The 23457-nt window shown below is 34.6% G+C and overlaps 1 protein-coding gene across 5 annotated transcripts; it reads left to right on the plus strand.

The window, feature by feature from the left end:
- Positions 1–6466: 6466 nt before the first annotated feature.
- LOC107842477 (probable E3 ubiquitin-protein ligase ZFP1) lies at positions 6467–16989 on the plus strand. Of its 5 annotated transcripts, none has more exons than XM_047397072.1 (8): positions 6467–6626; positions 6835–6922; positions 10421–10558; positions 13364–14258; positions 14689–15077; positions 15177–15275; positions 15428–15595; positions 16548–16989. In XM_047397072.1, the coding sequence occupies exons 4-8, from the start codon at positions 13457–13459 to the stop codon at positions 16692–16694; spliced, it is 1605 nt and encodes a 534-aa protein (XP_047253028.1). In that variant the 5' UTR covers positions 6467–6626; positions 6835–6922; positions 10421–10558; positions 13364–13456; the 3' UTR covers positions 16695–16989. The 5 variants fall into 5 exon arrangements, with proteins under 5 accessions (XP_047253028.1, XP_016541832.2, XP_016541833.2 ...); XM_016686346.2 differs by having other exon boundaries at positions 13412–14258; XM_016686347.2 differs by having other exon boundaries at positions 10480–10558; positions 13412–14258.
- Positions 16990–23457: the final 6468 nt, after the last annotated feature.

The following is a 23457-nucleotide window of genomic DNA, read 5'->3' on the forward strand; positions in this document are numbered from 1 at the left end:
AGCTTAGTTTATGTATCATGTCTCAGATACGGATTCCAGACACTCAGTCGCAATTCAGTCTTGTATACCCAACATTCAGTTCAAGTATTAGTCCAGTTACAATCTTAGTTATGATGTATGCTTCAGTCCAGTAATCACCTCAGTTCATGTTTCATGCCTCAGTTTTAGATCTCGAATAATTTGTCACGATTTCGTACCTAGGTGCCTTGTGCATCACCTCAACTTTCTCAATATCTCAGCAAAGTCAGCCCAATATCCTTCAAGGGACATAGTGTCCTAAGGGGGAGATACACTATAGCCCCCGAATTTTCATGATTTAAACATTCTATTTTCTTTGATGAATCTGTCTTGGAGAAAGTATTACTTATGAGCCGACCCTCTAACTCCAAAACTCAGCAGTAATCCATGTGCTCAATATTTTAGTTCAGTTCACGATACTCTATCCATGTCATGCAATACAGACTCAGTTCAATTTATGCATCACGTTCCAGACTCAATTATGTTCTCATGTTCTCTCTCATGCATATTGAGTGATTAATCTCAAACTCATCAGTATTTTCAGTTCAAGGTAACAGTCTTCTTTGAGCTTACTTGTTCTCATGATCAAGTTTCAATACCAAACTTGGTATTCAGTTTCATGATCCATTTTTAGTTCAAACTTGGTATCTTTACCATTGCATGTTCAGTCGCATGTTCATGAGTCAGTTTATTCATGTACTCACGTATCAGATATACATGATCAACTTATTAGTATTCTCAGTCATGCATTTATGTATCATGTCAGTCATATAATCATGCATTAAATATGCATGGATTCAGCTTATCAATCTCTACATCAGATATGCCTTCTCATTCTGAGAAACTTAGTTCATTAGAACACTTAGTCATTCATTCATAAATCAACTACCGATGCATCAGATATGCATGTGAAGTATGAATCATTTTATTTGTCACGTTATTCATGAGATCATGTTTTAGTAATTCATGTTTAGTTCATGTTTAGCTTATTGTTTCCCCTCTCAGTCAGTCTCATTCGAGGATGAATGTTCCCAAGGGGGAGATATTGCAATATCCCGTATATTTCTAAGCTAGAAAATGAACCATTGTTCCTGCGCATGAAACCTCCTATCCTGTGATTCATGTTTGAGTACATGAATTAGGATGAGTATCCTAGGGATAATAGAGTTTATGATGTGTTAAGCATGTTCATAAGAGTCACTTAGAGTAAGCCAAACTAAGAACTTTTGAATCCACCAAATTTTTGCGTGTGATTTCATATAGGTCATCTTTGAATGAGCATAGCTTGGTTTATAGGTGGTCTTTTGGCAGATTTATACCCTCCAAATTGTAGAGAATTGAATAAGATTTCCGTCGATACCAAATTCGCCTAAAACGGACATCCGATGGCGATTTAAAGTTTCAGCAGTGTCTTTTCAGTCAGTGGAGCGTCGCGCTATAAGCCAAAATGACGTTTGTCAATTTCCAGTGTCTCTCCACGATTCCACCATGTCGCGGTAAGTTTCCAGGTCATAAAGAAGTGGCAACGCGATGTCTCCATGTCGCGCCAGGGGCCCAAATCAAGAAATTTTTACAGAAATTAAAAGACGCATCTAGAGGGGTATTTGGGTCATTTTCCCACCCCTATATAAGCTCCCAAACACGGAATTAAGCCATTATTTCACCAAAACATACTCTTTTTCATCAAAATCCTCGTAAGAACACATTAGGGTTTCAATTGGGGGATTCAAGTTCAAGCAAATTCTACCATCAAATTCCAAGAATATCTCCGTCAATCTTCACTAAATCAAGAACTAAGGTATGCGTGGGTTCATTCATGGAATCCTTTCATCTATGAAGTCCAAAAACCCTATTTTAAACTATATGCCATGCTTGCTATGTTTTGATTTGATTGTTGATCTTGTTTATGTGTTGAATGATGTCAAGATAGAATCTTTATGGTTTTGTATGAAACTAGGATGGCATGTTAGTTGAAATATATGAACTTTGGGTGATATGGGTTGTTGAATTCATGAATAAACCTATGCCTAAAGTGGTGCATGTAAGGTGTTTGATAAAATGCCTAGGATGATAGAATTCATATCCCATGATTCAATAGTGCTTAAATGACAAGTCCACCTTCTATGCTCTATGATTTCACATGAATTTTACGTTATTGTTATGTGTTGTTGTTGTGATATGGAATGAGCATGATATTGAAGCTATGGAAGTATATACATGTTGTATGCATTCCATTCCATGTATAAGAAGTTGAGCATCATGTATAGTATGAAATCCCCTACTTATGATATTGTGAATTTTGGACTCTACTCTTATGATCAGTCAGTCATGTGTGTCAGTTTCCTTCCATCGAGTCCTGGAGGTACTTGTACCCAAAAAATATAGTTGTGTGCCTAGAGCCATGTCATGATTTCACGATACTCTCAATCAAGCCATGTTCCATAGAACTCAGTCAGCTATGTGACTCAAGAAAGTTCAGTAACTCAGTTAATCTCAGCTTATCTCAGTAATCTCAATAGTCAGTGATATCAAAAACTTCAGAAATTCTAGTATTCTCCGTAACTTCAGTAATCTCCGTAATTCAGTACTCTCAGAAATTTCAAGAACTCAATACTCAGTAGGATCAGTGCTCTCATAAACTCAGTTTAGCTTTGCTAAACAATCCCACTAACATTAGTTCAGTTAATCAGTTCAGTTCAGCAAATCAGTTCAGTGTCTTTTAGTTGGGAGTAGAATTCAGCACCGAGTGAACCTAATGATAGGGATTCATCTGTCACAGTCAGAGGGTGTGATTCCTAGAAGCAATCCTTTCGTTCCAGAACTACGTAGCCAGCGTAGGTTGAGATATCCCTACCCATAGGGCTAATGCATCTCATTTGAATTTACCTAATAGCAGGGTAGATGGAATGAGCTCCAAAAGAGAATAGGGTTTACTCACATATTATCTCTACCCGTGGCACGGTATTGACACCCTTCCAGCTGGGGTTACAGGTTGGATCCTAACCAGTTCAGTTCTGGGGTATGTCGGTTCGAGGATTACCTCCCACAGTTTCAGTTTCAGTCTCAGTCTCAGTTTTAGTAATAGACTTAGATAGTTCTTTAGAATATCAGAACTTAGATTGTCAGATACAGTCGCTCAGGATCAGTTACATCGATTACGCTGATCATCTCAGTTATATTCGTTATATCAGTCATCATAGCTACGCTATTAATATTAAATTTCAGAACTGTTAGAAACAGTCAATCAGACTAGTTCTTCATAATTCGAACCGTCAAAAATAGTCATTCATCTATTTAGTACCTCAGTATCAGTGAAGTTATGTCATCAGTAATTAGACTCAGTAGTCAGTATCACCAAGAGTTTAGTTATAGTTGTTTATGCATGTATGTATTCTCACGTTCATATTAGTCAGCATTTGCATTTAGCCTACCTCAATCGTATACTCAGTACATTCAGTCATACTGACGCATTTGCGCTATGGTGCTTTCTCTTATGTTACACCATAGGTTCAGAGGCACGAGCTCCAGATTAGCAGTAGATTCTAGTAACAGCAGTCAGAGTTAGAAGTAAGTCCTCATCTTTCGAGGACACGATGATTTCATTACTATTTTAGTTGTAAGTTTATTTTAGTAGTTGAAGTTAGTTGGGGACATGTCCCATCAACTCCTTGTTCAGACAGTTTAGAGGCTTTCCAGACTATAGCATGTCAGACAGTTATTTCAGATTTATTTTGGTATGGTTATACCGTTTTTAAACATTGTTCTTATCAGATGTTTCTTCAGTTGAACCCCATGGCCATTCAGTATATGTTTCCACATTTTTATGTTATATTATGCAGTATACAGGTATGGATATCAGTCATGGGTTAGCTTGTGGTCCTTCGGGGTCATAAGCACCGTGTAGCATTCCGATTCAGAAAATTGGGGTGTTACATTTTATCATCTAGACCTTATATTTTATCATCTAGACCCTTTAATTTATTAAAAATAAATTTTTTGAACCCTTTTTTGCATATGTGACATTAATTTGATGATTAGTTTTTCAACGGTAAGGCCAATTTTTTGCCTTTAAAATATTTTTTAAAAAATAATTGTAAATTTTAAAAAAATAATAAAAAAATTGGTTCTTCTTCTTCTTCTTCTTCTTCTTCATTCCCCCACCCCCTCCACCAGCCCATTCTCCCCGGCCCCCTCTCCCCCATACCCCGTCCCGCCCTCCACCCTCATCCCCCCTCCACCAGTTCCCCACTGCTTTCCCCTATTCCCCACCATTAGCCATTCCCCCCACCCTCACCCTCACCCAACACACACATACACCTGCAACACCCAAAAGAAAAAAAATAATTTCGCACACACACAAAAAATTCAAATTCAAGAATTGTTTCAAAAACTGAACAAATTATTTTGATAGTAATAATTATCTTAATCATTTTTTTAGATTATTGAATATTATTTTTGATTATTGAGGGTGGGTGAGTTTTGATATTATTTTTTGATTGTTGATTATTGAAATATCCAGACATAATTTTTTTTTATGTTATTGAACAATTATTTTGTAATAATATATAGAATTGCCATTTTTTAAATTATTTTGATAAGTCCAAATATCAATATATATATAAAAAGATTTTTTTTTGAACAAATGAGGGGGGGGGGGAGGTTGTGTTTTGTATTTTTTTTTTTTTTTTTTAAATATTATATATATATATATATATAATATTTTAAAAGTGTGAGGACCTTTAGAAAAGTAATTTGAACTTTTTATCCTTTATTAAAAATCTCTACAATAGACAAAATTATCTTTTTACTTATTTTTTTAATTATTTAATTATTTTTATAATATTTTGATATAACTCCAAAAATAAATGGGTATAAATTTCTTCGAATATTTATAGAAGGTAAAGTTTGAACATGAATTGTACTTCTTTTTCTAAAAATAAAATTCTAAGTAAGGATAATTTAAAAAGTGTTTGTATAAAAGGAGTTGTGCTCTTTTTTTTTTTTAAGAAAAACCAAAGTCAACTGCATTCCTTTTTTTTTGTCTAATATAATTTCTTTTGGGAGAAGGATTACAAAAAGAATTATAATTAAATGCCCAATTGTTTATTTTTTGTGTTCAAAGATGTTGATTGATGTTACTTCTTTTAAAAACAATTTAATATTATTTTGTATATTACATATGTGTTGTATTGTTTTTTATTTTTATTTTGTATTTGTGTTCATGATTAAAATATAGTATTTATTTTAGTTGTTATTTAAATTTTATTGTATCATATCGTTAAATTTATCAATATATAACAATATCGTTAGATTGATCGCTAAAATGGTTATTCTGTTGGATCCGAAGGTTGCTTATATTCCTACACAAATTTTGGAGAGAGAACACTAAGATGGATTGTTCCATATATTTGAATTTACTAAACAAAAGTACATATTAATCCTGGATGGGTCATGCATGTAAATTTTAATTTTTTATTTAAATTTGATTAAGTCGGGATATGATTTAGTTATTTTACACATTCTTAATTCTGAATATCTACTTAAAGATGACATATATATTTCATATTTCTTCGTATTGAAATTTTTAAGAGTTCTTCAAGTTGATTTTTTTTTCCAAGCAGATGGAGGACATATCTTTTGTAGCATGATCCGTTTGTTACTAGCATCAAGCATCAAAACATACAAATTTATCGAAAGGTAATGTTACAGTATTAATTTATTGTGCATATAGTTTTTTCTTTAATTTAATCGTGCGATCAGAATAATCAACCTTAGAAGAACAATTTAAATTCAAAATAGTCAATTTATGCAACAAGATTTTATTTCAAGGCACTAACCATCAATTTGAAAAAATTATTTTTATCCCCAAAAAATCTAAATGAACGTTAGAAATATTTTTTTTGGTGATAATAGAATATAGATTATTATTATTATTTATTATTATTAATAATAATAATAATAAATTGGAGTTGCAAAAAAAATTTAACATGACCATAAAACTTAATAATAATAAGTATGTGATTGCCTATGAAAACTAAATTTATTTTTAAGTTTCATTCACTTAATTAACATTGAGCATATAAGTACACGCGCCAAGCGCGTACACTAAACTAGTATATATATATTTTGAATATTTAATTTTCTACGTGTCATTGAGAAATGATATGGCATGCCACGTATTGATGAGTGTATTACATTCGTATTAGTTGAATGAAAAAATGGTTTAAAATGTTATGTTTTGATGGGTAAAGAGTTTAAAATATTTTGGTTTGACGGATTAAAGGATCCAGATAATAAAAATGTAAGTAGAAGTGTCTACTTTACTTATAAACCAGAACAAATACAAGTGTCCGTATTTCGCCCCCCAAAAATAATAATTTTACATTGAGGTCCAATTACTAAAATACCCTGTAAGTCCTTATCTTGTTAGGCATGACAGAACAGAAATTACAGAAAAAATAAACGTGGCCAATTAATAGGAGAATAAAACAGCCAATTAGCAGTTAACCATATAATTTCCACTTTTCCATTGAAACCTCTCTTCAATTGTCCCCCTCTGCCCTTTTTCCCTTCTTCCGATCTATCATCATACGCAACCTCTGTTTTTGGTTAGTTTTTTTTTTTTTTTTTAAAAATAATTTCTGTTTGATCAAAAATTTTCAACTATTATCTTTAATGTACAGATATTTAATTTCTTGTTAATCTTTAACTATTTGTGGTTTTTTTTTGCTTAATTTTTAAGTTGATGATTATTGATTGCAATTTTGATATATAACTTGTTTTTTTTTTTAATTTTTAATTTTTTGATTTATGTAGGTGTGTTCCAGTACGGTTAATTTATTCGGAGTATTTTTTTGGGCCTTAACATTCAAGGCAAAGAAGTTGATATTTAGATGATAAAAAGGTGAGTTATCGATTTGCTATATGTTTTCGTTGTTTCTAATTCATGAATTGTTTGTGATTGTGTATTAGTTATGTTATGTTGACCTTAATAGTTCTAGAATTTATGTTTATGCCTGAGGGTCTATTGGAAACAACCCCTCTACCTTGCAGGGTCAGGTCTGCTTACACTCTAATCTCCCCAGACCCCACTTGTGGGATTTCAGTGGGTATGTTATTGTTATGTTTAAGCCAGAATAACTTGGTTTTCCTTTTATGGGTTTGTCTAGTGGCCGAGCCAAGATTTCACTAAGGGGTTCAACAGATGAAGAAGTGAATACAAGAAGAAGTCGAAGGGCGGTTCAATATTTATTATTTATTATATGTATAATAGATAATTTTAATCATGTATAAATAGTGTAATTTTTCACCAAAAGGAGTTTAGGTGAACCCCGTCAGCACCTTACTCCGCCCCTGGTTCCGACAATAATCAACTGTGTTGGATTCTTTGATTATTATGTGTTATACATCCCTTCACTTAGCAGTTGATTGAAGAACTGTGTAATTTGTCTAGTAACCAAACAGGAGATGTTTTAATAACGACCTAATGTAGCTTTTTTGGCTTTTCTTTCTTTAGCTAACATCAAGATTTTATCCGGTGTTCGCTTGATTTGGTTTTAATTCTTTGCCTTGGCTACTCCTTGTCCTATTCTTTGAGTTACTTAAAATAGGTTTAGACGCTAGAGTATGTTTGACAGCTCATTCTATCTCTATGATTGTTGATAGGTGTTCCCTGAAGTATTTTGGGTGGATTTAAAATGAATAATTAAGAAACATGATTTTAGGATTAAGGAATAAATTAAACAAACAAACCATGGATAAATTCTAGCGACTTTCCATAGGCGCTTACCTCCAATTCAATTGGGGGATCAAATTGATTATAGAAACATGAGTTTAATTAATCGATTTATTAGTGAACAAGGAAAAATATTATCAAGACGAGTGAATAGATTGACCTTGTAACAACAATGATTAATCACTCTTACTATAAAATAACTCGTATTTTATTTTTATTACCTTTTCTCAATAATGAGGAACAATTTGAAAAACCAAGTTGACCACTAGAACTACTAGTTTTAACCCCGGAATAGATGGGCTAATTTTTCTTCACGTGAATGATAATTACAAGAATCTAGATTTGAGTATTGTGTCCTAAGAAAAATAATGAATCAGAAAGAAAGATTTCTCTTTTTATTGAATTGAACATTTTCATTCGTTTTAACTTCTTTAACATATTTTCTCATACAAATTTCAGTTGTACCTTCCTGGAGTTCATTCTCCGGTGAACTCCATTAAAATTATTCTGGTGGATTCTTTCCAATCTACTTCCTTAATGATTTTGTTTGAAATCTTATAAAGACAAATTCCTATTTGATATAGCTATTTGTGCAAGTAATTTACGGTTAAGTAGAAACTGTCTCTTGTACATATCGTGTACTAATCTACTATAACTATAGGATACTCCTCTTTCATGAATTACTGCATTTATCTGAGTGATTCACAAAGTGAAAATCTCTCTTTTTCCTTGCATACCCTATATGGTGATACACAACTCCTCCAATCTTGTTTAAGAGAGATCAGAAGTATGCATTCTATTCTCGGTGAAGATTACGACCTACATAGCCTGCTGCTTTGCACCAGAGAGGAGAACAATTAATTCTTTTATGCTCTATATTATTTCTCTTTATGTCTGTTTTTTTTCCTGTTTGACTTTTCCGAAGCATTGTTGTTCCGACTCCACAAGAAAAGTAAAGACAAACTTGCAACGTTAGCTGGCTGGACTTCAAAATTGGTAGTCATACCTAAAAGCTAGCCTGTCTGTAGTGGGTGGAAGTCAAGCATTTGCGCGAGAAATGAATTGAAAATAAGATACATTTGAGTTTCCCATAAGTAGCATCAGTTGGAGGCTTTATCTTTAACCAATCTTCTGTCAATCATCACATATCAAGATGTAACTTTTTGAGTCTTTAAACTGGATATAAGTACTTCCGCATGACGGGTCTACCATTTTTTGGTTTCTATTTGGACCTTTTATCTACTCTTTTAAATTTTTTTTGTTGCTAGTTCGTTACATGGTTGTGATAATATAAATGGATTTCTCATCTTCATATCTATGAGTCTCACTTATTTCTGTTTTACGTGAAACGGAATTTCTATTATGCGATTATTTGAGGATAAAAGTCGCTTTTTTATTCTATGGTATCATCAAAAAATACATGGACTGTTGTAGATAATGAGATTAGATGATTTTTAATTGGCTTTTGGGAAATTTATTGTGAAGGAATATTATATCAAAACAAAAGTTGGCTTTTTCAACCACTGTGAGTGTGTGAAGCTATTTGGTTTGTCAATTTGGTTAGAAGTTTCAAATCTGAAAGAAAAAGTTCTTTTCCCCTCTATCTTTATTACATTAGGAAGCTACAAGGAAGGAGGCCTTAGCATTTTAACTTCTGTTTGCACACAGCAAAGTTAGCTGGCTGGACTTCAAAATTGGTAGTCATACCTAAAAGCTAGCCTGTGTGTATTGAGTGGAAGTCAAAGCATTTGTGCGAGAAATGAACTGAAATTAAGATACATTTGAGTTTCCCATTAGTAGAATCAGTCGGAGGCTTTATCTTTAACCAGTCTTCTGTCAATCATCACATATCAAGCTGTATTTTTTGGGTCTTTAAACTGGATATAAGTACCTCCGCATGACGGGTCTACCCTTTTTCGGTTGCTATTTGGACCTGTTATCCACTCTTTTAAATTGTTTTTTGTTGCTAGTTAGTTACATGATTATGATGATATAAATGGACTTCTCATCTTCATATCTATGAGTCTCACTTATTTCTATTTTATGTGAAATAGAATTTCTATTGTGCGATTATTCGAGGATAAATGCCACTTTTTCATTCTATGGTATCATCAAAAAATACATGGACTGTTGTAGATAATGAGATTAGATGATTTTTAATTGGCTTTTGGGAAATTTATTGTGGTAGATAATGAGATTAGATGATTTTTAATTGGCTTTTGGGAAATTTATTGTGAAGGAATATTATATCAAAACAAAAGTTGGCTTTTTCGACAACTGTGAGTGTGTGAAACTATTTGGTTTGTTAATTTGGTCAGAAGTTTCAAATCTGAAAGAAAGGTTTTTTTCCCCTCTATCTTTATTACATTAGGAAGCTACAAGGAAGGAGGTTTTAGCATTTTAACTTTTGTTTGCACACATAATGTGGAAATTGTTTTGGGGGGAAAGCGATATGGGTCATTAGATGGTGAAATTAGAATAGATTCTTGCATCTATGTTGTGTGATTATGCAGAAGGCACTGCTGTAATTTACATTCCTTTTCTTTGTTTGAGGAAAGATTGTCGGGACTATTTAGCTCTTTCCTTTGTGTAGTAAGGTTATACAGGTGATGTATCGTTACTTGTTATAGTAGATTGAAGTTGTCTCTGAATCACTTTTTATGTTAGTATTTTTGGCCATGGATGCATGGGTTGCTGCTAAGTCCTTATCTCTGCTTGCACCCAAGGGTGTTGTATAGCGGTCAATGAAGTGGATGAGAACCATGAGGTCTCAAGTTCAGATCTCTGCAGACACAAAAGTACTAGGTGAGATTTCTTGCCATCTGTCCTAGCTTTGGTAGATAGAGTTACCTAGTACCTATTGCTGGTATTACTTGTCATAGGTTTGGTAGACAGATGGAGGATTATCCCAACTTTGAATTTTACCTTTCTAATCATCATTGGCTACAAATTCCTTATAGATCTCCACACACTACATCCCTAAGGGGTACTTACTCGATTGGTTGTCCTGCTACCTTTCTATCCATGTTTTGCTCTACTAACTTACTTCCACTAAGGATTTTCTTCAAAAGTAAATCTCCACAGCCATCTCATCATTAGACTCTGGCTTTGGATTTTCAAGGTCCTGATACTCATTCCCCTCCTCTCTTTTTGATAGTTTAGATATCCCACTTATCTAGATGAATATTCTTTTTGTCACCATTTCCCTACCATAAAAAATCTCTTCTGAGCTTTATCAATTCTCTCCAAAACACTCTTATTAAGAGTCAGTCTCCCTCCCTAAGAAAGGTATTTCATCTTCCAGTTTGTTAGCTTCTCACATTTTTCTACCACACCATTCCAGATTCCTATTGATTTACTCATAGCTCCCAGGGACATGCCCAGGTAGACAGTAGTTAGTTCCCCCACCTTGCCTACCAGAAAATCAACTAGGGGTTGGATCTCTGCCACAAAATTCATTGGATAAATGCAAATCTTCCTTAATTAATATGAGGTTGTGGACGACACAAATTAGGGTAGAAGGTTAGTAGGTAGTAGTGTGTTGTCTTGTTACCCATCCTTACTTGTAGTAGTAGTATTGCTCTTGTAGTTGTTTGTCCTTTGATTTCTGTTACTATGTGTTATTTTTTGTACTTTGACTATCATTTATTTGGTTGCAGCTATTGTCCTATAACTATATGTTGTTTTGTTACTATTTGATATTTTTTGTACTTTTGTTACTTTTTTTTTGCTGGATTGTTTTGGACCAGTTTTCCTTGAATCGAGGTTCTATTGGAATTAACCACTCTAGGTAGAGGTAAAGTTTGCGTACGCTCTACCTTCTCCAAATCCCACTTTGTGGGATTTTGCTGGGCATGTTGTTGTTGGAAGTTCTCAATAGATGCAACCACGTTAGTACCAGTTATATCCCAACATTGTTTGAAAAAAGCAATAGAATTACCATCTGGACCTGGAGCTTTATCTCCTGCACAAAGCTTTGATAGTCTCCCAGATCTCCTGTGAATCAAAGGGCTTCATCAGGTTCTGGTTTTCTTCCTCAGTGATAGTAGGACACCCTCAAGTTAAATTGAGGTTTCCAAGTTTCTATTTCTGTGTATAGGTTCTAATAGTAATTCACTATCTCCCTCTTGATGTCTTAATCCCTTTTGGTACTTCCCTCCTCAACTACTAGTTTGTAAATGGTATTCATTTTTCTATGAGATCTTGAATTTCTGTGGAAGAATATTGTATTTCTGTCCCCTTCTTTAAGACAAAGTGCCTTAGACCTTTGTCTCCAAGCAACTTCTTCATGTTTTGCTATATTCTCTGATTCCATTTGCAATGATACCCTTTCTGTAGCTTCAACTTGAGATAATAATCTCTTTTCCTGTATCCTGTCAAACTCCTCTAACTGTTTAATGAATAAATTCCACTCCCACCTTACAGAGTCAGGCTATAACTGTAACTGTGAATTAAAAAATAATTTGTAGGACAATTTTCTTTTGTGTCCCCAGTGTACCTTGGTTGAAAATCTCCATTCCTTAAGTTTCCCTTTCAGTGCTCTCAACTTGAATGCCAGAACATAATCAGGTCTACCTGTGCAATTGAAAGAATCCCCACCAACCTCTGACTCTTTCATTGAAGCCTTCAGATTTAAGCCGCCAATTCTCAAATTTGAAGTATTATTTTGTAGTTTCCCAGTTCCCATATCTAACGAGTAGAGGTGAGTGATCTGAAATCACTATGGGTAAGAGAGATTGATTAATATGTCTGAAAGTTTTATCCCAATCTTCTGATATCATAAATCTGTCAAGCCTTGCCGCAGTTGAGTGAATTAGAACTGTGGTTTTTGTTAAAAGGTTATGAGTTTTTTAATTTCAAATATATAAAGAGTTTATGAACAGTAGATTTGTGTGACCTGTGAATTCTTGGTTTGCTAGCTGCAAATGGACTGTAGTTGGTGCATTCACAAGGGTGCTTTTGGTTGAAATTTGCAGAAAGACCTCACACTAGAATGAAAATATCTGGCCTCTAATGTTTTTTAATTGCAAGAGAAAAGACTCTTGATCTTACTCATTTTATTGATCTTACAAATATAAAATTCGGACATTTCGGGTGGTTTATGTGCTGAACTGCTGATGACACAAAACCCTTCTGCTGCCAAACTTTATGGCTTCTCCTCCACGTTGTTATATCTATTTAACACATCTTTACTTGATGGCTGGCTGCTTTAACACTTCATCAAATGTATGCCATGTACATTGGTTTCTTTTCAAAAATTTTATCATGTACATCGTTTCCTTCATCAGTGAAATGCACACCCTCTTTCACCCTTGAGATGGTCAATTACAAATGTAACCCTCTTTTCTACTGCATTAATAGCTTCACCTTAACCCCTTATGGCTAATTATAAATATAGAAAAAACACTCACGAGTTCTGTGGTTTTATTTTTGTTAGTCATTAGTGTTATATTGAGTTGATATGTGTTAGCTGAGCTCAATTTTTCTGAATCAAAGATGTAAACCCTATAGATCTTAAATAAGAACTACTTAAGTTCTAGGTTCAACTTTGAACTTTACTTATTGAGATGAACATAGAGAAAGATACTGAAATAAGAATCCATTTATCAGATCGCCATTGTCAAACAAAATGATTATAGCTTGTTCTCCTCCAAGCAGGCATCACTCCACAAAATTTCAACCACGAAGATAGGTCAAAGGAGCATGTCGCACGGTAATCGTATAGTTGATTTAGAAGCAGATCAGCAAGGTCAAGAGTTTTTTCATTCTGCGCCTTGCATGTTTTATGCACAGCCTAATGTCCATGCAGCAGTACCAGCTCCTGGAAATGCTGGTAATATCTATTTGCACCATGTACCAGACCATCAAGAGGGTGCCTTAACATATGGGTTGACACAGTACAATGGGGTTCAACATCAGCATCCTGACCTAGCCAGTTCTGCTTCTTCAATTCATTACAATCCGTACATGGCTGTTTCATCCGCTTCTAGAGATTTCCCTGTTCCAGTAAATCATGGGCCACATGATCAGCTTCAATCGGGCTCTCACAACATCGTTGGAATGAATTCAGACTATGGAAGGAACAATCATTACATGGACAATGTCAGAGGATCATTTAAGAGAAAGAATGCTGAAGGAATTCCTGCAAATCTTCAATATCATCATGCTTTGGCAGGTTCCAGTTCTTCTGTTGCTCCAGTGATTGCAAGACCACATGAATCTGATGTTTTAATGGATGCTGCATCATTTACACCACCAGATTATGGAGGCAATTCATCATCATTCATTGAGGATGGAGCACCTAGAAGTATGAGTAACAGTTCTGGTGCTAGTGGTCCAGAAAATGTTGCAAGGCATAACCATAATCATTTATTTCAAGGAAACTATATAAGTCAGACCCATCAGCTGCCTGGAAATCCCTGGTTGGACCTGCAGTTCAACAGCAATGGCAGTGAGACTCAAACTTGGGCATGGAATCAGGCTGCTCCGTTACCCTATGTACCTGGTAATATATGTGCATTTTTTAATTGAGATTCAGGGATCTACTTTTCCTAGGTTTACTGTTGCTAATCTTCTCCTTGTTTAATGTTTTCTGAAAACCGTTGTTTTATAGTTTTGTTATCTCGTGCTACACTGCTACTGGCGTGCCAACCCAGAACAATGAATCTTGCAGCTATTTTTTGGCCTCCTATATAAAATGGAAAAATCCACAGGAAACACATTTATTTTCCTTCTGCTTTTATCACCATTTTGTTAATTTATCTCATATTGATTTCAAGTGCTAAAAGTTGACTTTGATAAATACATGTGCTCCCTTTTTGCTATGTCTCCTCCAGTAAACCCTCCCTTCCCTTCTTGAAATCTTTAAGTGAATCAGTGACACCATTTAATTTCAGGAACTGATTGTGTCTTATTGCTTTTCTTTATTATTCTAGGTGGGATTGGAGGCTGCATAAATGCCGGAAACATGGGCGTGCTAGGTTATCAAATGACATCTAGCAATGGAGGTTTGACTAGTTTTCTGCATCCACCCGTCCCTCAAGGGCACCCAGGCTTTCATCATCTGCCACCTAATATTCAAGGAATGAGAGGCCAGCCTATCACCTTCCCTCCGCAAATGACAGCACCATCCTCACACCACTTACCAAATACTTCGTCCAATGTCGCCACTAACCTAATGCAAGGCGTTGTAGAGGCAGGGCCCAGATATATGCCCTCTCTACCAACTGGCTTCAGATTTTACAGGCCTCATCAAAGGGCTACCGTGCTTGAAAGGAATACTAGACATCGGAACCTCCCTAACATGAGAGTTCTGCCAGAAGATGTAAACTTTTCTGTCATTATTGTTGTCTAATTTGATGCATTTGAAATTATAGCATTTAATGCTAATGGGATCATCTCTTCATGGTTACGTTATATGAAGGGAGTGGCAATGCTGGATGTTTCAGGCTACCGTGAAGTTAACAGTCCCATTGATCAGCATGGAGATATGCGTTTGGACATAGATCACATGTCCTACGAGGTGAGCAATAGGTTTCTTGATTATATTTATATTTTTTTAAGATTTGCCCTGATGGTTGATCAGTATATGCTAAGTTTCTAGTTTGTTTGTATTTTATTTACTAATTTGGTGTTATTATCTGCTCTGCAATTAACTTAAAAATTCTATACCAGGAACTTCTTGCACTGGGGGAGCAGATTGGCAATGTAACAACTGGGTTGTCAGATGAAATAATCGTTAGCCGTTTGGAAACAAGATCATTTTCATCCCCGGGGATTCCTTTCACCCTGGAAACTGCTGCATGTTTGGATCACGAAACTGATTTCTGCGTCATATGCCAGGTACTAATGCTAACTTATACTTTGAATGGGATTAGGTTTTCCTATGGCTTTTGCAGGGATCACTGTGGAGATGGCTCTGCTTCAGCCTCCTTTTCTCCCATCCATTTTTATTTTAGGTCCTGATTAAGTACAGTAAGACAAACCAGATGAGTGTGTAAACTCTTGCACAGACACATTAGTAGGTTCTAATTTGTTATTAAGTTTAACTTCATTCCAAGTCAATTTCTTAGGAAATGTAATACTAATTATTCTTGTTTTCATTCTTTGATGAAGATATACTTGTTTCACTTTCATAATCATCAATCTTCTATTCACACTTTCCTTTTGCAAAAAAAAATTGTTTCATTTTCTCTTTACCATGGTAAAGATATTTCTTTTAATGATTTTACAAATCCATCCACATGGAAAGTTTTTGCATTTGGAATTGATTTCTTTTTCTTTTCCTATATTTCTTGTTCTGTATACAATATTATGGAGAAAGAATAGGTTGATATCTAATTATCAGAACTCAGGAATTGTTTGGCTGCTGGTTTCTGGTCAGGAGATGAACTGGTTCATGTATTAAAATCAGCATAAGTAGTACCATGTTTGGTAGCATTTTAGTTGCTATGTATAAAATTCAGCACACAAAATGCGATGTATGGTTACCAGTTTACAATCTAATACATGTATAAGTTACGAGGGAATCTATGTGTTATTTTATGCAAGGCAGAAGATGGACATGAACAACTTAGCCCTACATAATTAATCCCTACATTTCTTTGAGTTTTATACCTGAACTTTCAGGTGGGAAAAGTGAACAATTAATAGTTGATTTGTGTTTGATAGTTCAGGTGGGAAACAAAACACAACCTGATAGTTCACTTTAGGTGTGTTTTTGACCATTAACTCTTCTTTTAACTATCCTTGTATCTCTGATGGCTTGCAATGCATATTTTACTTTTGATTTCAGGCTAATTACAACAACCAAGAAACTATAGGAACTCTTGATTGTGGGCATGAATATCACGCGGAGTGTGTAAAGAAGTGGTTGGTTGTGAAGAACTCTTGCCCCATCTGCAAATCCACTGGATTGTCAAAAGAACAAAAAAATTCGTGAATAAAGGGAGTTGGTTGGTGGATGAATAATTTTTAGAGTGGAGCATTTTTTCCTCTTGCTAAATATTTGTTCTCTAACAAGAGGAAAACGTTCTTGAACCTGTATTTATATAATATATATTTGTATAGACTTTGGCTAGATGTTAGCATATAACTTGGTGACCTTAATTTGTCACCTGAATTTGTACAGACCTCTTGATTTTGTTGGGAACCCTGTGCATGATTGTGAATTTTGTATAGACATCTGAAAATAGCTTGTTCGACCATGCATGATTACTATATCCTTTATGGATTAATGTGTTGTGTGTGACAGACTGAATGCTGGATTCAGATTCCTAAGGTTTTTGTTCATTGATTCTTTTTGTTGTTGTTGATGATATACAAGTAATGGTGCTCATCCTTTAGTACTGGTAACACCATTGCAATTGAGATTGGTAGAGGATTGAAAGTCCTCATGTTACCAGTCCCACAATAGCTTACCAAGGTCAGTAGCTGATCTGAGAGTATGATCAGCCACACTGGTATTCAGACACGGCCTGCTCATTGTAGAAAATAGTTGGTCATAGTGTCCTGTAGTGTTGAGCATGCTTATCGTCATTGGCTTGTGATCACCTGTTGGGGAAATGCTTATCTGAAGCAGTTGTACAGAGACTCGAGTAAAAGTGAGGATAATGAGTCCCTTAGTGAAAGAAAAACAAGTTCCACAAATAACTTATCACATTGATTGTGTCATCCTAGCCCTCCAACGCATCTTTAGGATAGTCCCTTCATAACTTGCTGCGATACATAGTAGATCTGTTTAAGTTTTAGCATCTCTTTCTACTTTACTACTACATATAAGGCACAATCTAAATGGAGATTGAGAAACCCAATCTTTCTCTAAACAAAAACAGATGTAATTAATTTTTTTCCGATTTCTACTTATATTAACAGATCTGACAATATTCTACATATAAGGCACAATCTAAATGGAGATTGAGAAACCCAAATCTTTTTCTAAACAAAAACAGATTTAATTAATTTTTTTCCGATTTCTACTTATATTAACAGATCTGACAATATTCATGAACTGATCTCATCCTTTTGATATACATACAGTACAGACACCAAGAACGTCCATATATGTCAGCTAGCATCGTTGTACCAAATATCAGTTCTATGTTTTCCAAAGTGGAAGACCAAAGAAACATTACATTACTACTACATATAACGCACAGTCGAAAGTTGATTGTGGTCCTTTGTTGTATCTTGTCCCTTGGTACATTTTACCTTGTACTTTGATCTATTAATGCTTTTCTTCTTTTAAAGATAAACTTTTACACTATTTGTCTCTATCACTTTTTATGCTAATCTTATCCCTTTACTCTTGCTTATCATTTTGTCCTTCAATAGAGTGGAAATAATGACACTCAAAAATTGAGTAGGTGTAGATGGTGTTTTTTTTTAAAAGCTTCGTATCATTCAATTTTTCTCATTTTCACATGCTTGCAATTGCTGGTTTTTTTTCTATCTCAAGTCAAAGTATTCTCTGTCATGCTCCTCATTTTTTATAAAAAAAATTTGGTCACAAACAAAGACAAGGGAAACAAAACCAACAATCCTGTTGTGTCTCAAGTTTTATTAACTTTTAAAGGCATAAGTTTTTTTTACTTTTCTTGAACTTGAAACGTTGTACCAAAAGTGCCTTTTTTGAGCTTTGAAGGATGTCAATTTTGTGGGTTCTACTCCGAAAATACTATTGGATATGTCTGCTTTATTTTTGTTTCATGGCTCTAACTTGCTCAAATCTATCTTTGCACATAATAATTAGTCAGCATCCACCCTCCCTGCCATCTCGAACAATTTCTGATTTGATCTCTAAAAAGGTAAGCATTTTTTTAGGTGAGGTATAGCAATTTGTGATCATCGTTGTTGCTTTTCTTTTTAATCTACTTTAGCATATATAATATTCTTAAAACTTCGCTCTGATACATTGCTATTTCTTAATCCTTGTGTCTAAGGATAATGAATCGGTTGGCTCTTAGAGTGAAACTTTCTATTTATTTACGAACGCAAAAGAAAAGGTAGAACCTTTGGAAGGTACTTTCGTTTTACTTTACTATCGGGTGCTGCTGCTGTCGACAATGTGCCTGCTCATGAAGTAACCCGGGCTACTATCCTTGCTGCTAAAGAGACCAGAGCAATCACTACTTATTCATCAAGAAGCCACATGAATTCTCAAGCCGGGATGTTAAAAGGTGCAAAATCATTGGGTGCAGGAGCTGGTACAATTGCTCTAGCAGGAGCTTTTTTGATCCCATGCTTTTCGTTGGTCAACAACCAACTAAAGTTTTGAATATGACCCATGTAAAAAAAAAAATTAAAATGTTAAGATTGCAGGGTGATTGTTATTAAGATTTGATCAAAGATAATAACAAAGACTGAGAAACACTATTCAACAACAATAACAATAACATACCCAGTGTATTCTCATATAGTGGAGTTTGGGGAGGATAAAATATACACAATCCATATCACTATCTCCGAAGAAGTAGAGAAACTATTATCGATAGACCCCCAGCTTAGGACAAACGACAGTAAACAAAGTCGTAATAAAACATGAAACAAGATGAAATAACAGAAATAAGACATCCACAAAGTAGTACTATACACAATCAAACCGAGAGCACACACTTCACCCAAACCCTCCTATTAAAAACTCCAACCTATGTGCAAGCCCTCCGACTACTAGCAAGGCTACACCAAAGCTGTTAGGTTTGAAATCGAGAGGGCGTCATGCGGAAGCTTTTAATTTTCAAACCAACACGATGATAATTCAGATGACAAATAAAACCATACTAAATAGACATATTATTGATATGTTTTGGCTAAATGGCCTACATATTAAAAATAAAATTGAAAAACCTAAAATCTATTAGGAGAAATCTCTCCCTAAACAAAGACACTTTAAAGACTACATTGTGGATGCTATTGTGTTATGGTATGAGAAGAGGTCTTCTATTTATAGATGTCCAAAATCTTTCCTCCAAGAAAGAGGTTTGCCAAATATGAAATTTTTTTATATTTTTCTTTCAGAAAAAGTAAAAGTAAATATGGTATTACTTTATTTTCTTTTTAAGAAAAAGTAAAACTTAAATTTGGTAAGAAAATCAGGGCAAAAACCCTAACAAATCTCTCCTTTTTTGGCTTGATTTTCTTGACTTGATCCGCCTCTTCACATCTTTGATCTTTGTTCTTTACATAGTCTTCATCACTGCTGTTTTGCATGCTTAAAAGTAGAGCTTTTGAGTTAAAAATATATGAGCCCTTTCGGGTTAAAAATATTTGAGTCCTTTGTATGGTTAAAAGTAAGCTTTATTTTCAAATATGTAACAGCAGGATTGTTGAAAATATGATTGACATATCTTTTTCATATGTAGTTGGACAAAAACATCATTACCACCAAACTGGTTGCAACTTGATTTGAAACCGATTTGAACCTTTTTAATCTCGTCTCACCACACCATTGGACCTTTGAACCATAGGCTCTAATACCACTTGTTGGGTTCGAAATCGAGAGGGCATCATGCGGAAGCTTTTAATTTGCAAACCAACATGATGATAATTCAAATGCAAATAAAACAATATTAAATAGACATATTCTTGATATGTTTTGGCCAAACGACCTACTATTAAAAATAAAATTGAAAAACCTAAAACCTATTGGGAGAAATCTCTCCCTAAAAAGACACTTTAAAGACTACATTGTGGATGCTATTATGTTATGGTATGAGAAGGGGTCTTCTATTTATAGATGTCCAAAACCTTTCCTCCAAGAAAGAGGTTTGCTAAATATGAAAAAGTTTTATATTTTTCTTTCAGGAAAAGTAAAAGTAATTATGGTATTACTTTATTTTCCTTCTAAGAATAAGTAAAAATTAAATTTGGTAAGAAAATCAAGGAAAAAACCCTAACAAATACCTTCCTATCTAGGGTCATGTCCTCAGTAAGATGTAACTGTTCCATGTCATGTCTAATCAGCCCACTCCAGTATTTCTTCGACTTACCTCTACCCCTCCTAAAACCAAAGCCAACCTCTCATACCTACGAACTGTGTCATCAGTGCCCTTACTTAGCATATGCCCAAACCATCTGAACCTCACTTCTCATATCTTGTCCTTCACTGAAGCCACACGCAAATTCTCCTGAATAGTCTCATTCCTAACCTTATCTCCCTAGTAAGTCCACACATCCAATGCAACATTCTTATTTTCACCATATTCAACTTTTGGATGCGAGAGTTCTTGACTAGCCAACACTCCGCTCCATATAATATGGCCGGCCGGACTGCCACTCTATAGAATTTACCTTTAAGTTTGGGATAAACCTTCTTATAACACAAAACTCCTGAGGTGAGCCTCTAGTTTATCCACTCTGACCTAATACGGTGAGTGATTTCCTCACCAATCTCTTTATTTTCCAGAATCATATACCCAAAATACTTAAAACTATCCCTCTTATAAACAATTTAGGAGTCCATCTTCACTACCACCTTGTTCTCATGAAAAGCACTATTTAATGAAAGAAATTGAGTATCTACAAATTTATCAAAAAAGATTATATAAGAAAGATTTTATTGTGAATTGATAACAAGTTTATTGTGAATCGACAACATGAATTTAGAATGAATTTGAGGATTGAATAACTATTTTAAGAGATAAATTCGAGAGAACAACTGTAATGCCCCGAGAGTACACCCTAGGCGCCACACGGTGCTTACAGTCCCAAGGGACAACAAGCTAACCCATGGGCTAATACCTGCTGTGAGCACTGAGTAAAACTGATAATGACATAACATATACATAATTTAGATAAGGAGTGTAAAACTGATAATGACATAACATATACAGAATTTAACTAAGGAATGCCATAAGGTTTTAAGTAATAAAACTGATAGAATCTATAAATCAAACTGATAATATTGATAAAACGTCTGACAATGTCAACTGAAATTTGAAAACTGACTAACTGTCTGAAATATCTGAAAGCCTCTAAACTGACTGAATGGGAGTTGATGGGACAATCCCTAACTAACTCTGTCTAGCTACTAAACTGAAAGCATAAAAATAAAATAGTCTTTCCTCAAAATATAAGGACTCACTACTGCTACGGCTGATAGTCTAGAAAATCTATGCACAATTCAGAAATTGGGTGTCCAAACCTATGATATAATACATCATAGCGCAAGAAAAGAGTATGTGATCAGTACTTTGAATGTATTGGTATACTAAATGAGGTAGGATGACATGCATGGTTTTATGAACATGACTAATAACTGTCTGAATATATATATATATATATATATTTATATATATAATATGAAATACTGAATAGAGTCCATGAAATACGTAGATACTGAGAATACATAAAATTTGTAAATACTGAGGATAAATGAAATCTGTAAGTACTGAGGATGCATGAAATTTGTAAGTACTGAGGTTGCATGAAATCTGTAAGTACTAAGGATGCATGACCAAGCATATAACATGTTCTGGATAAAATCTGTAAATATTAAAATACTAAAATCTGATAACTAGATCACTAATATCTGTATGCTATGGTTAAGCAACTACATAGAATTACTGAATTGATTAATGGATTGAGAGTGTGGGAGGTATCATCTAACCGACATGCCTCAATTTGAGCTAATCGGGGTCCAACCAGTAACCCCAGTTGGAAGGGTGTTAGTACCGTGGCACGGGTACCAATGCTAGCTATGTGGATCTACTATACTGATGTACTGTCCTGAAGGACTAAGGGTGTCAAGTCTAAACTGACGGGTGACCCCTGCGAGGTAGTCAAGCCTAATCTGACGGGTGACTCCTCATATCCTATACTGGCTACGTAGTTCTGGAGTATAGTGACTGCTACTAATGACTTTGCCTATCTGACGAGAAAGCCATCATCCCTGCACTCGCTCGGTGCTAAATCCTACTCCCAACTGAACTGATTCAGAATACTGAACTGTTCTGAGTTTAACTGATTATGATGACTAATTGAATTAATAATGCTACATTCTGAACTATTCGTAAGATACTGAGACTAAGTAAACAACTAAGTTTTTAGGTATTCATAACCTCCAGGACTCAATAGCAGTAATAGAAAAATAGTACTAGACTCTGGGGACATAACATAAAAGCATTTATTCAAAATTCACTCTTGGAGGCATTTCATCAAACACTTGGTATTCATAGTTTAAGCTAATCATGAGAATAGTATAAATTTTGGAGTAATAGCATGATTTCGATATCAATAACACTTAATCATGATTTAAATCAATGAATAACAATAATAGAAAATGTGGGGTTTGATAAACAATAACAATTTCATGTAAACATGGTATAGAATTTCAATTCATGGTTAAAATCACAATTTAAAATCATATTAACTTATAAAGATCAAAACATTAGATTTAAAAAAGGATACTTGGACTCCATGGGTGGAAAAAATCCATGGACGAACACTTAACATACCTGGGTTGATGAATTCGTGAGAGTTGAAGGTGAATTTCTTGAGATTTGATCTTGAATTTTGAAGGCTAGGGTTTATTCTTTTGAGAGAGAGTGATTTCAATTTGAGGAAAATTGTTAAAAGTGATGTAAAAGTGGTATTTAGGGACTTAAATCCCGTGTTTGGACTAAATAAGGTGAAGGAAAAAGACTTAAAAGCCCTTGCAAAAATTAAAACTCAGAACTGGAAACTGAAAATCCCTATTTTGACACTCG

Source organism: Capsicum annuum, chromosome 9 (assembly GCF_002878395.1).
Source record: "Capsicum annuum cultivar UCD-10X-F1 chromosome 9, UCD10Xv1.1, whole genome shotgun sequence".
In the NCBI taxonomy this organism is placed as follows: domain Eukaryota; kingdom Viridiplantae; phylum Streptophyta; class Magnoliopsida; order Solanales; family Solanaceae; genus Capsicum; species Capsicum annuum.

Coding starts and splice junctions, on each gene's coding strand:
- LOC107842477 (XM_047397072.1), top strand. CDS start 13,457: ATGTCGCACGGTAATCGTATAGTTGATTTAGAAGCAGATCAGCAAGGT. Junction 15,078..15,176: donor TGAGAGTTCTGCCAGAAGAT/GTAAACTTTTCT, acceptor CGTTATATGAAG/GGAGTGGCAATGCTGGATGT. Junction 15,276..15,427: donor TAGATCACATGTCCTACGAG/GTGAGCAATAGG, acceptor ATTCTATACCAG/GAACTTCTTGCACTGGGGGA.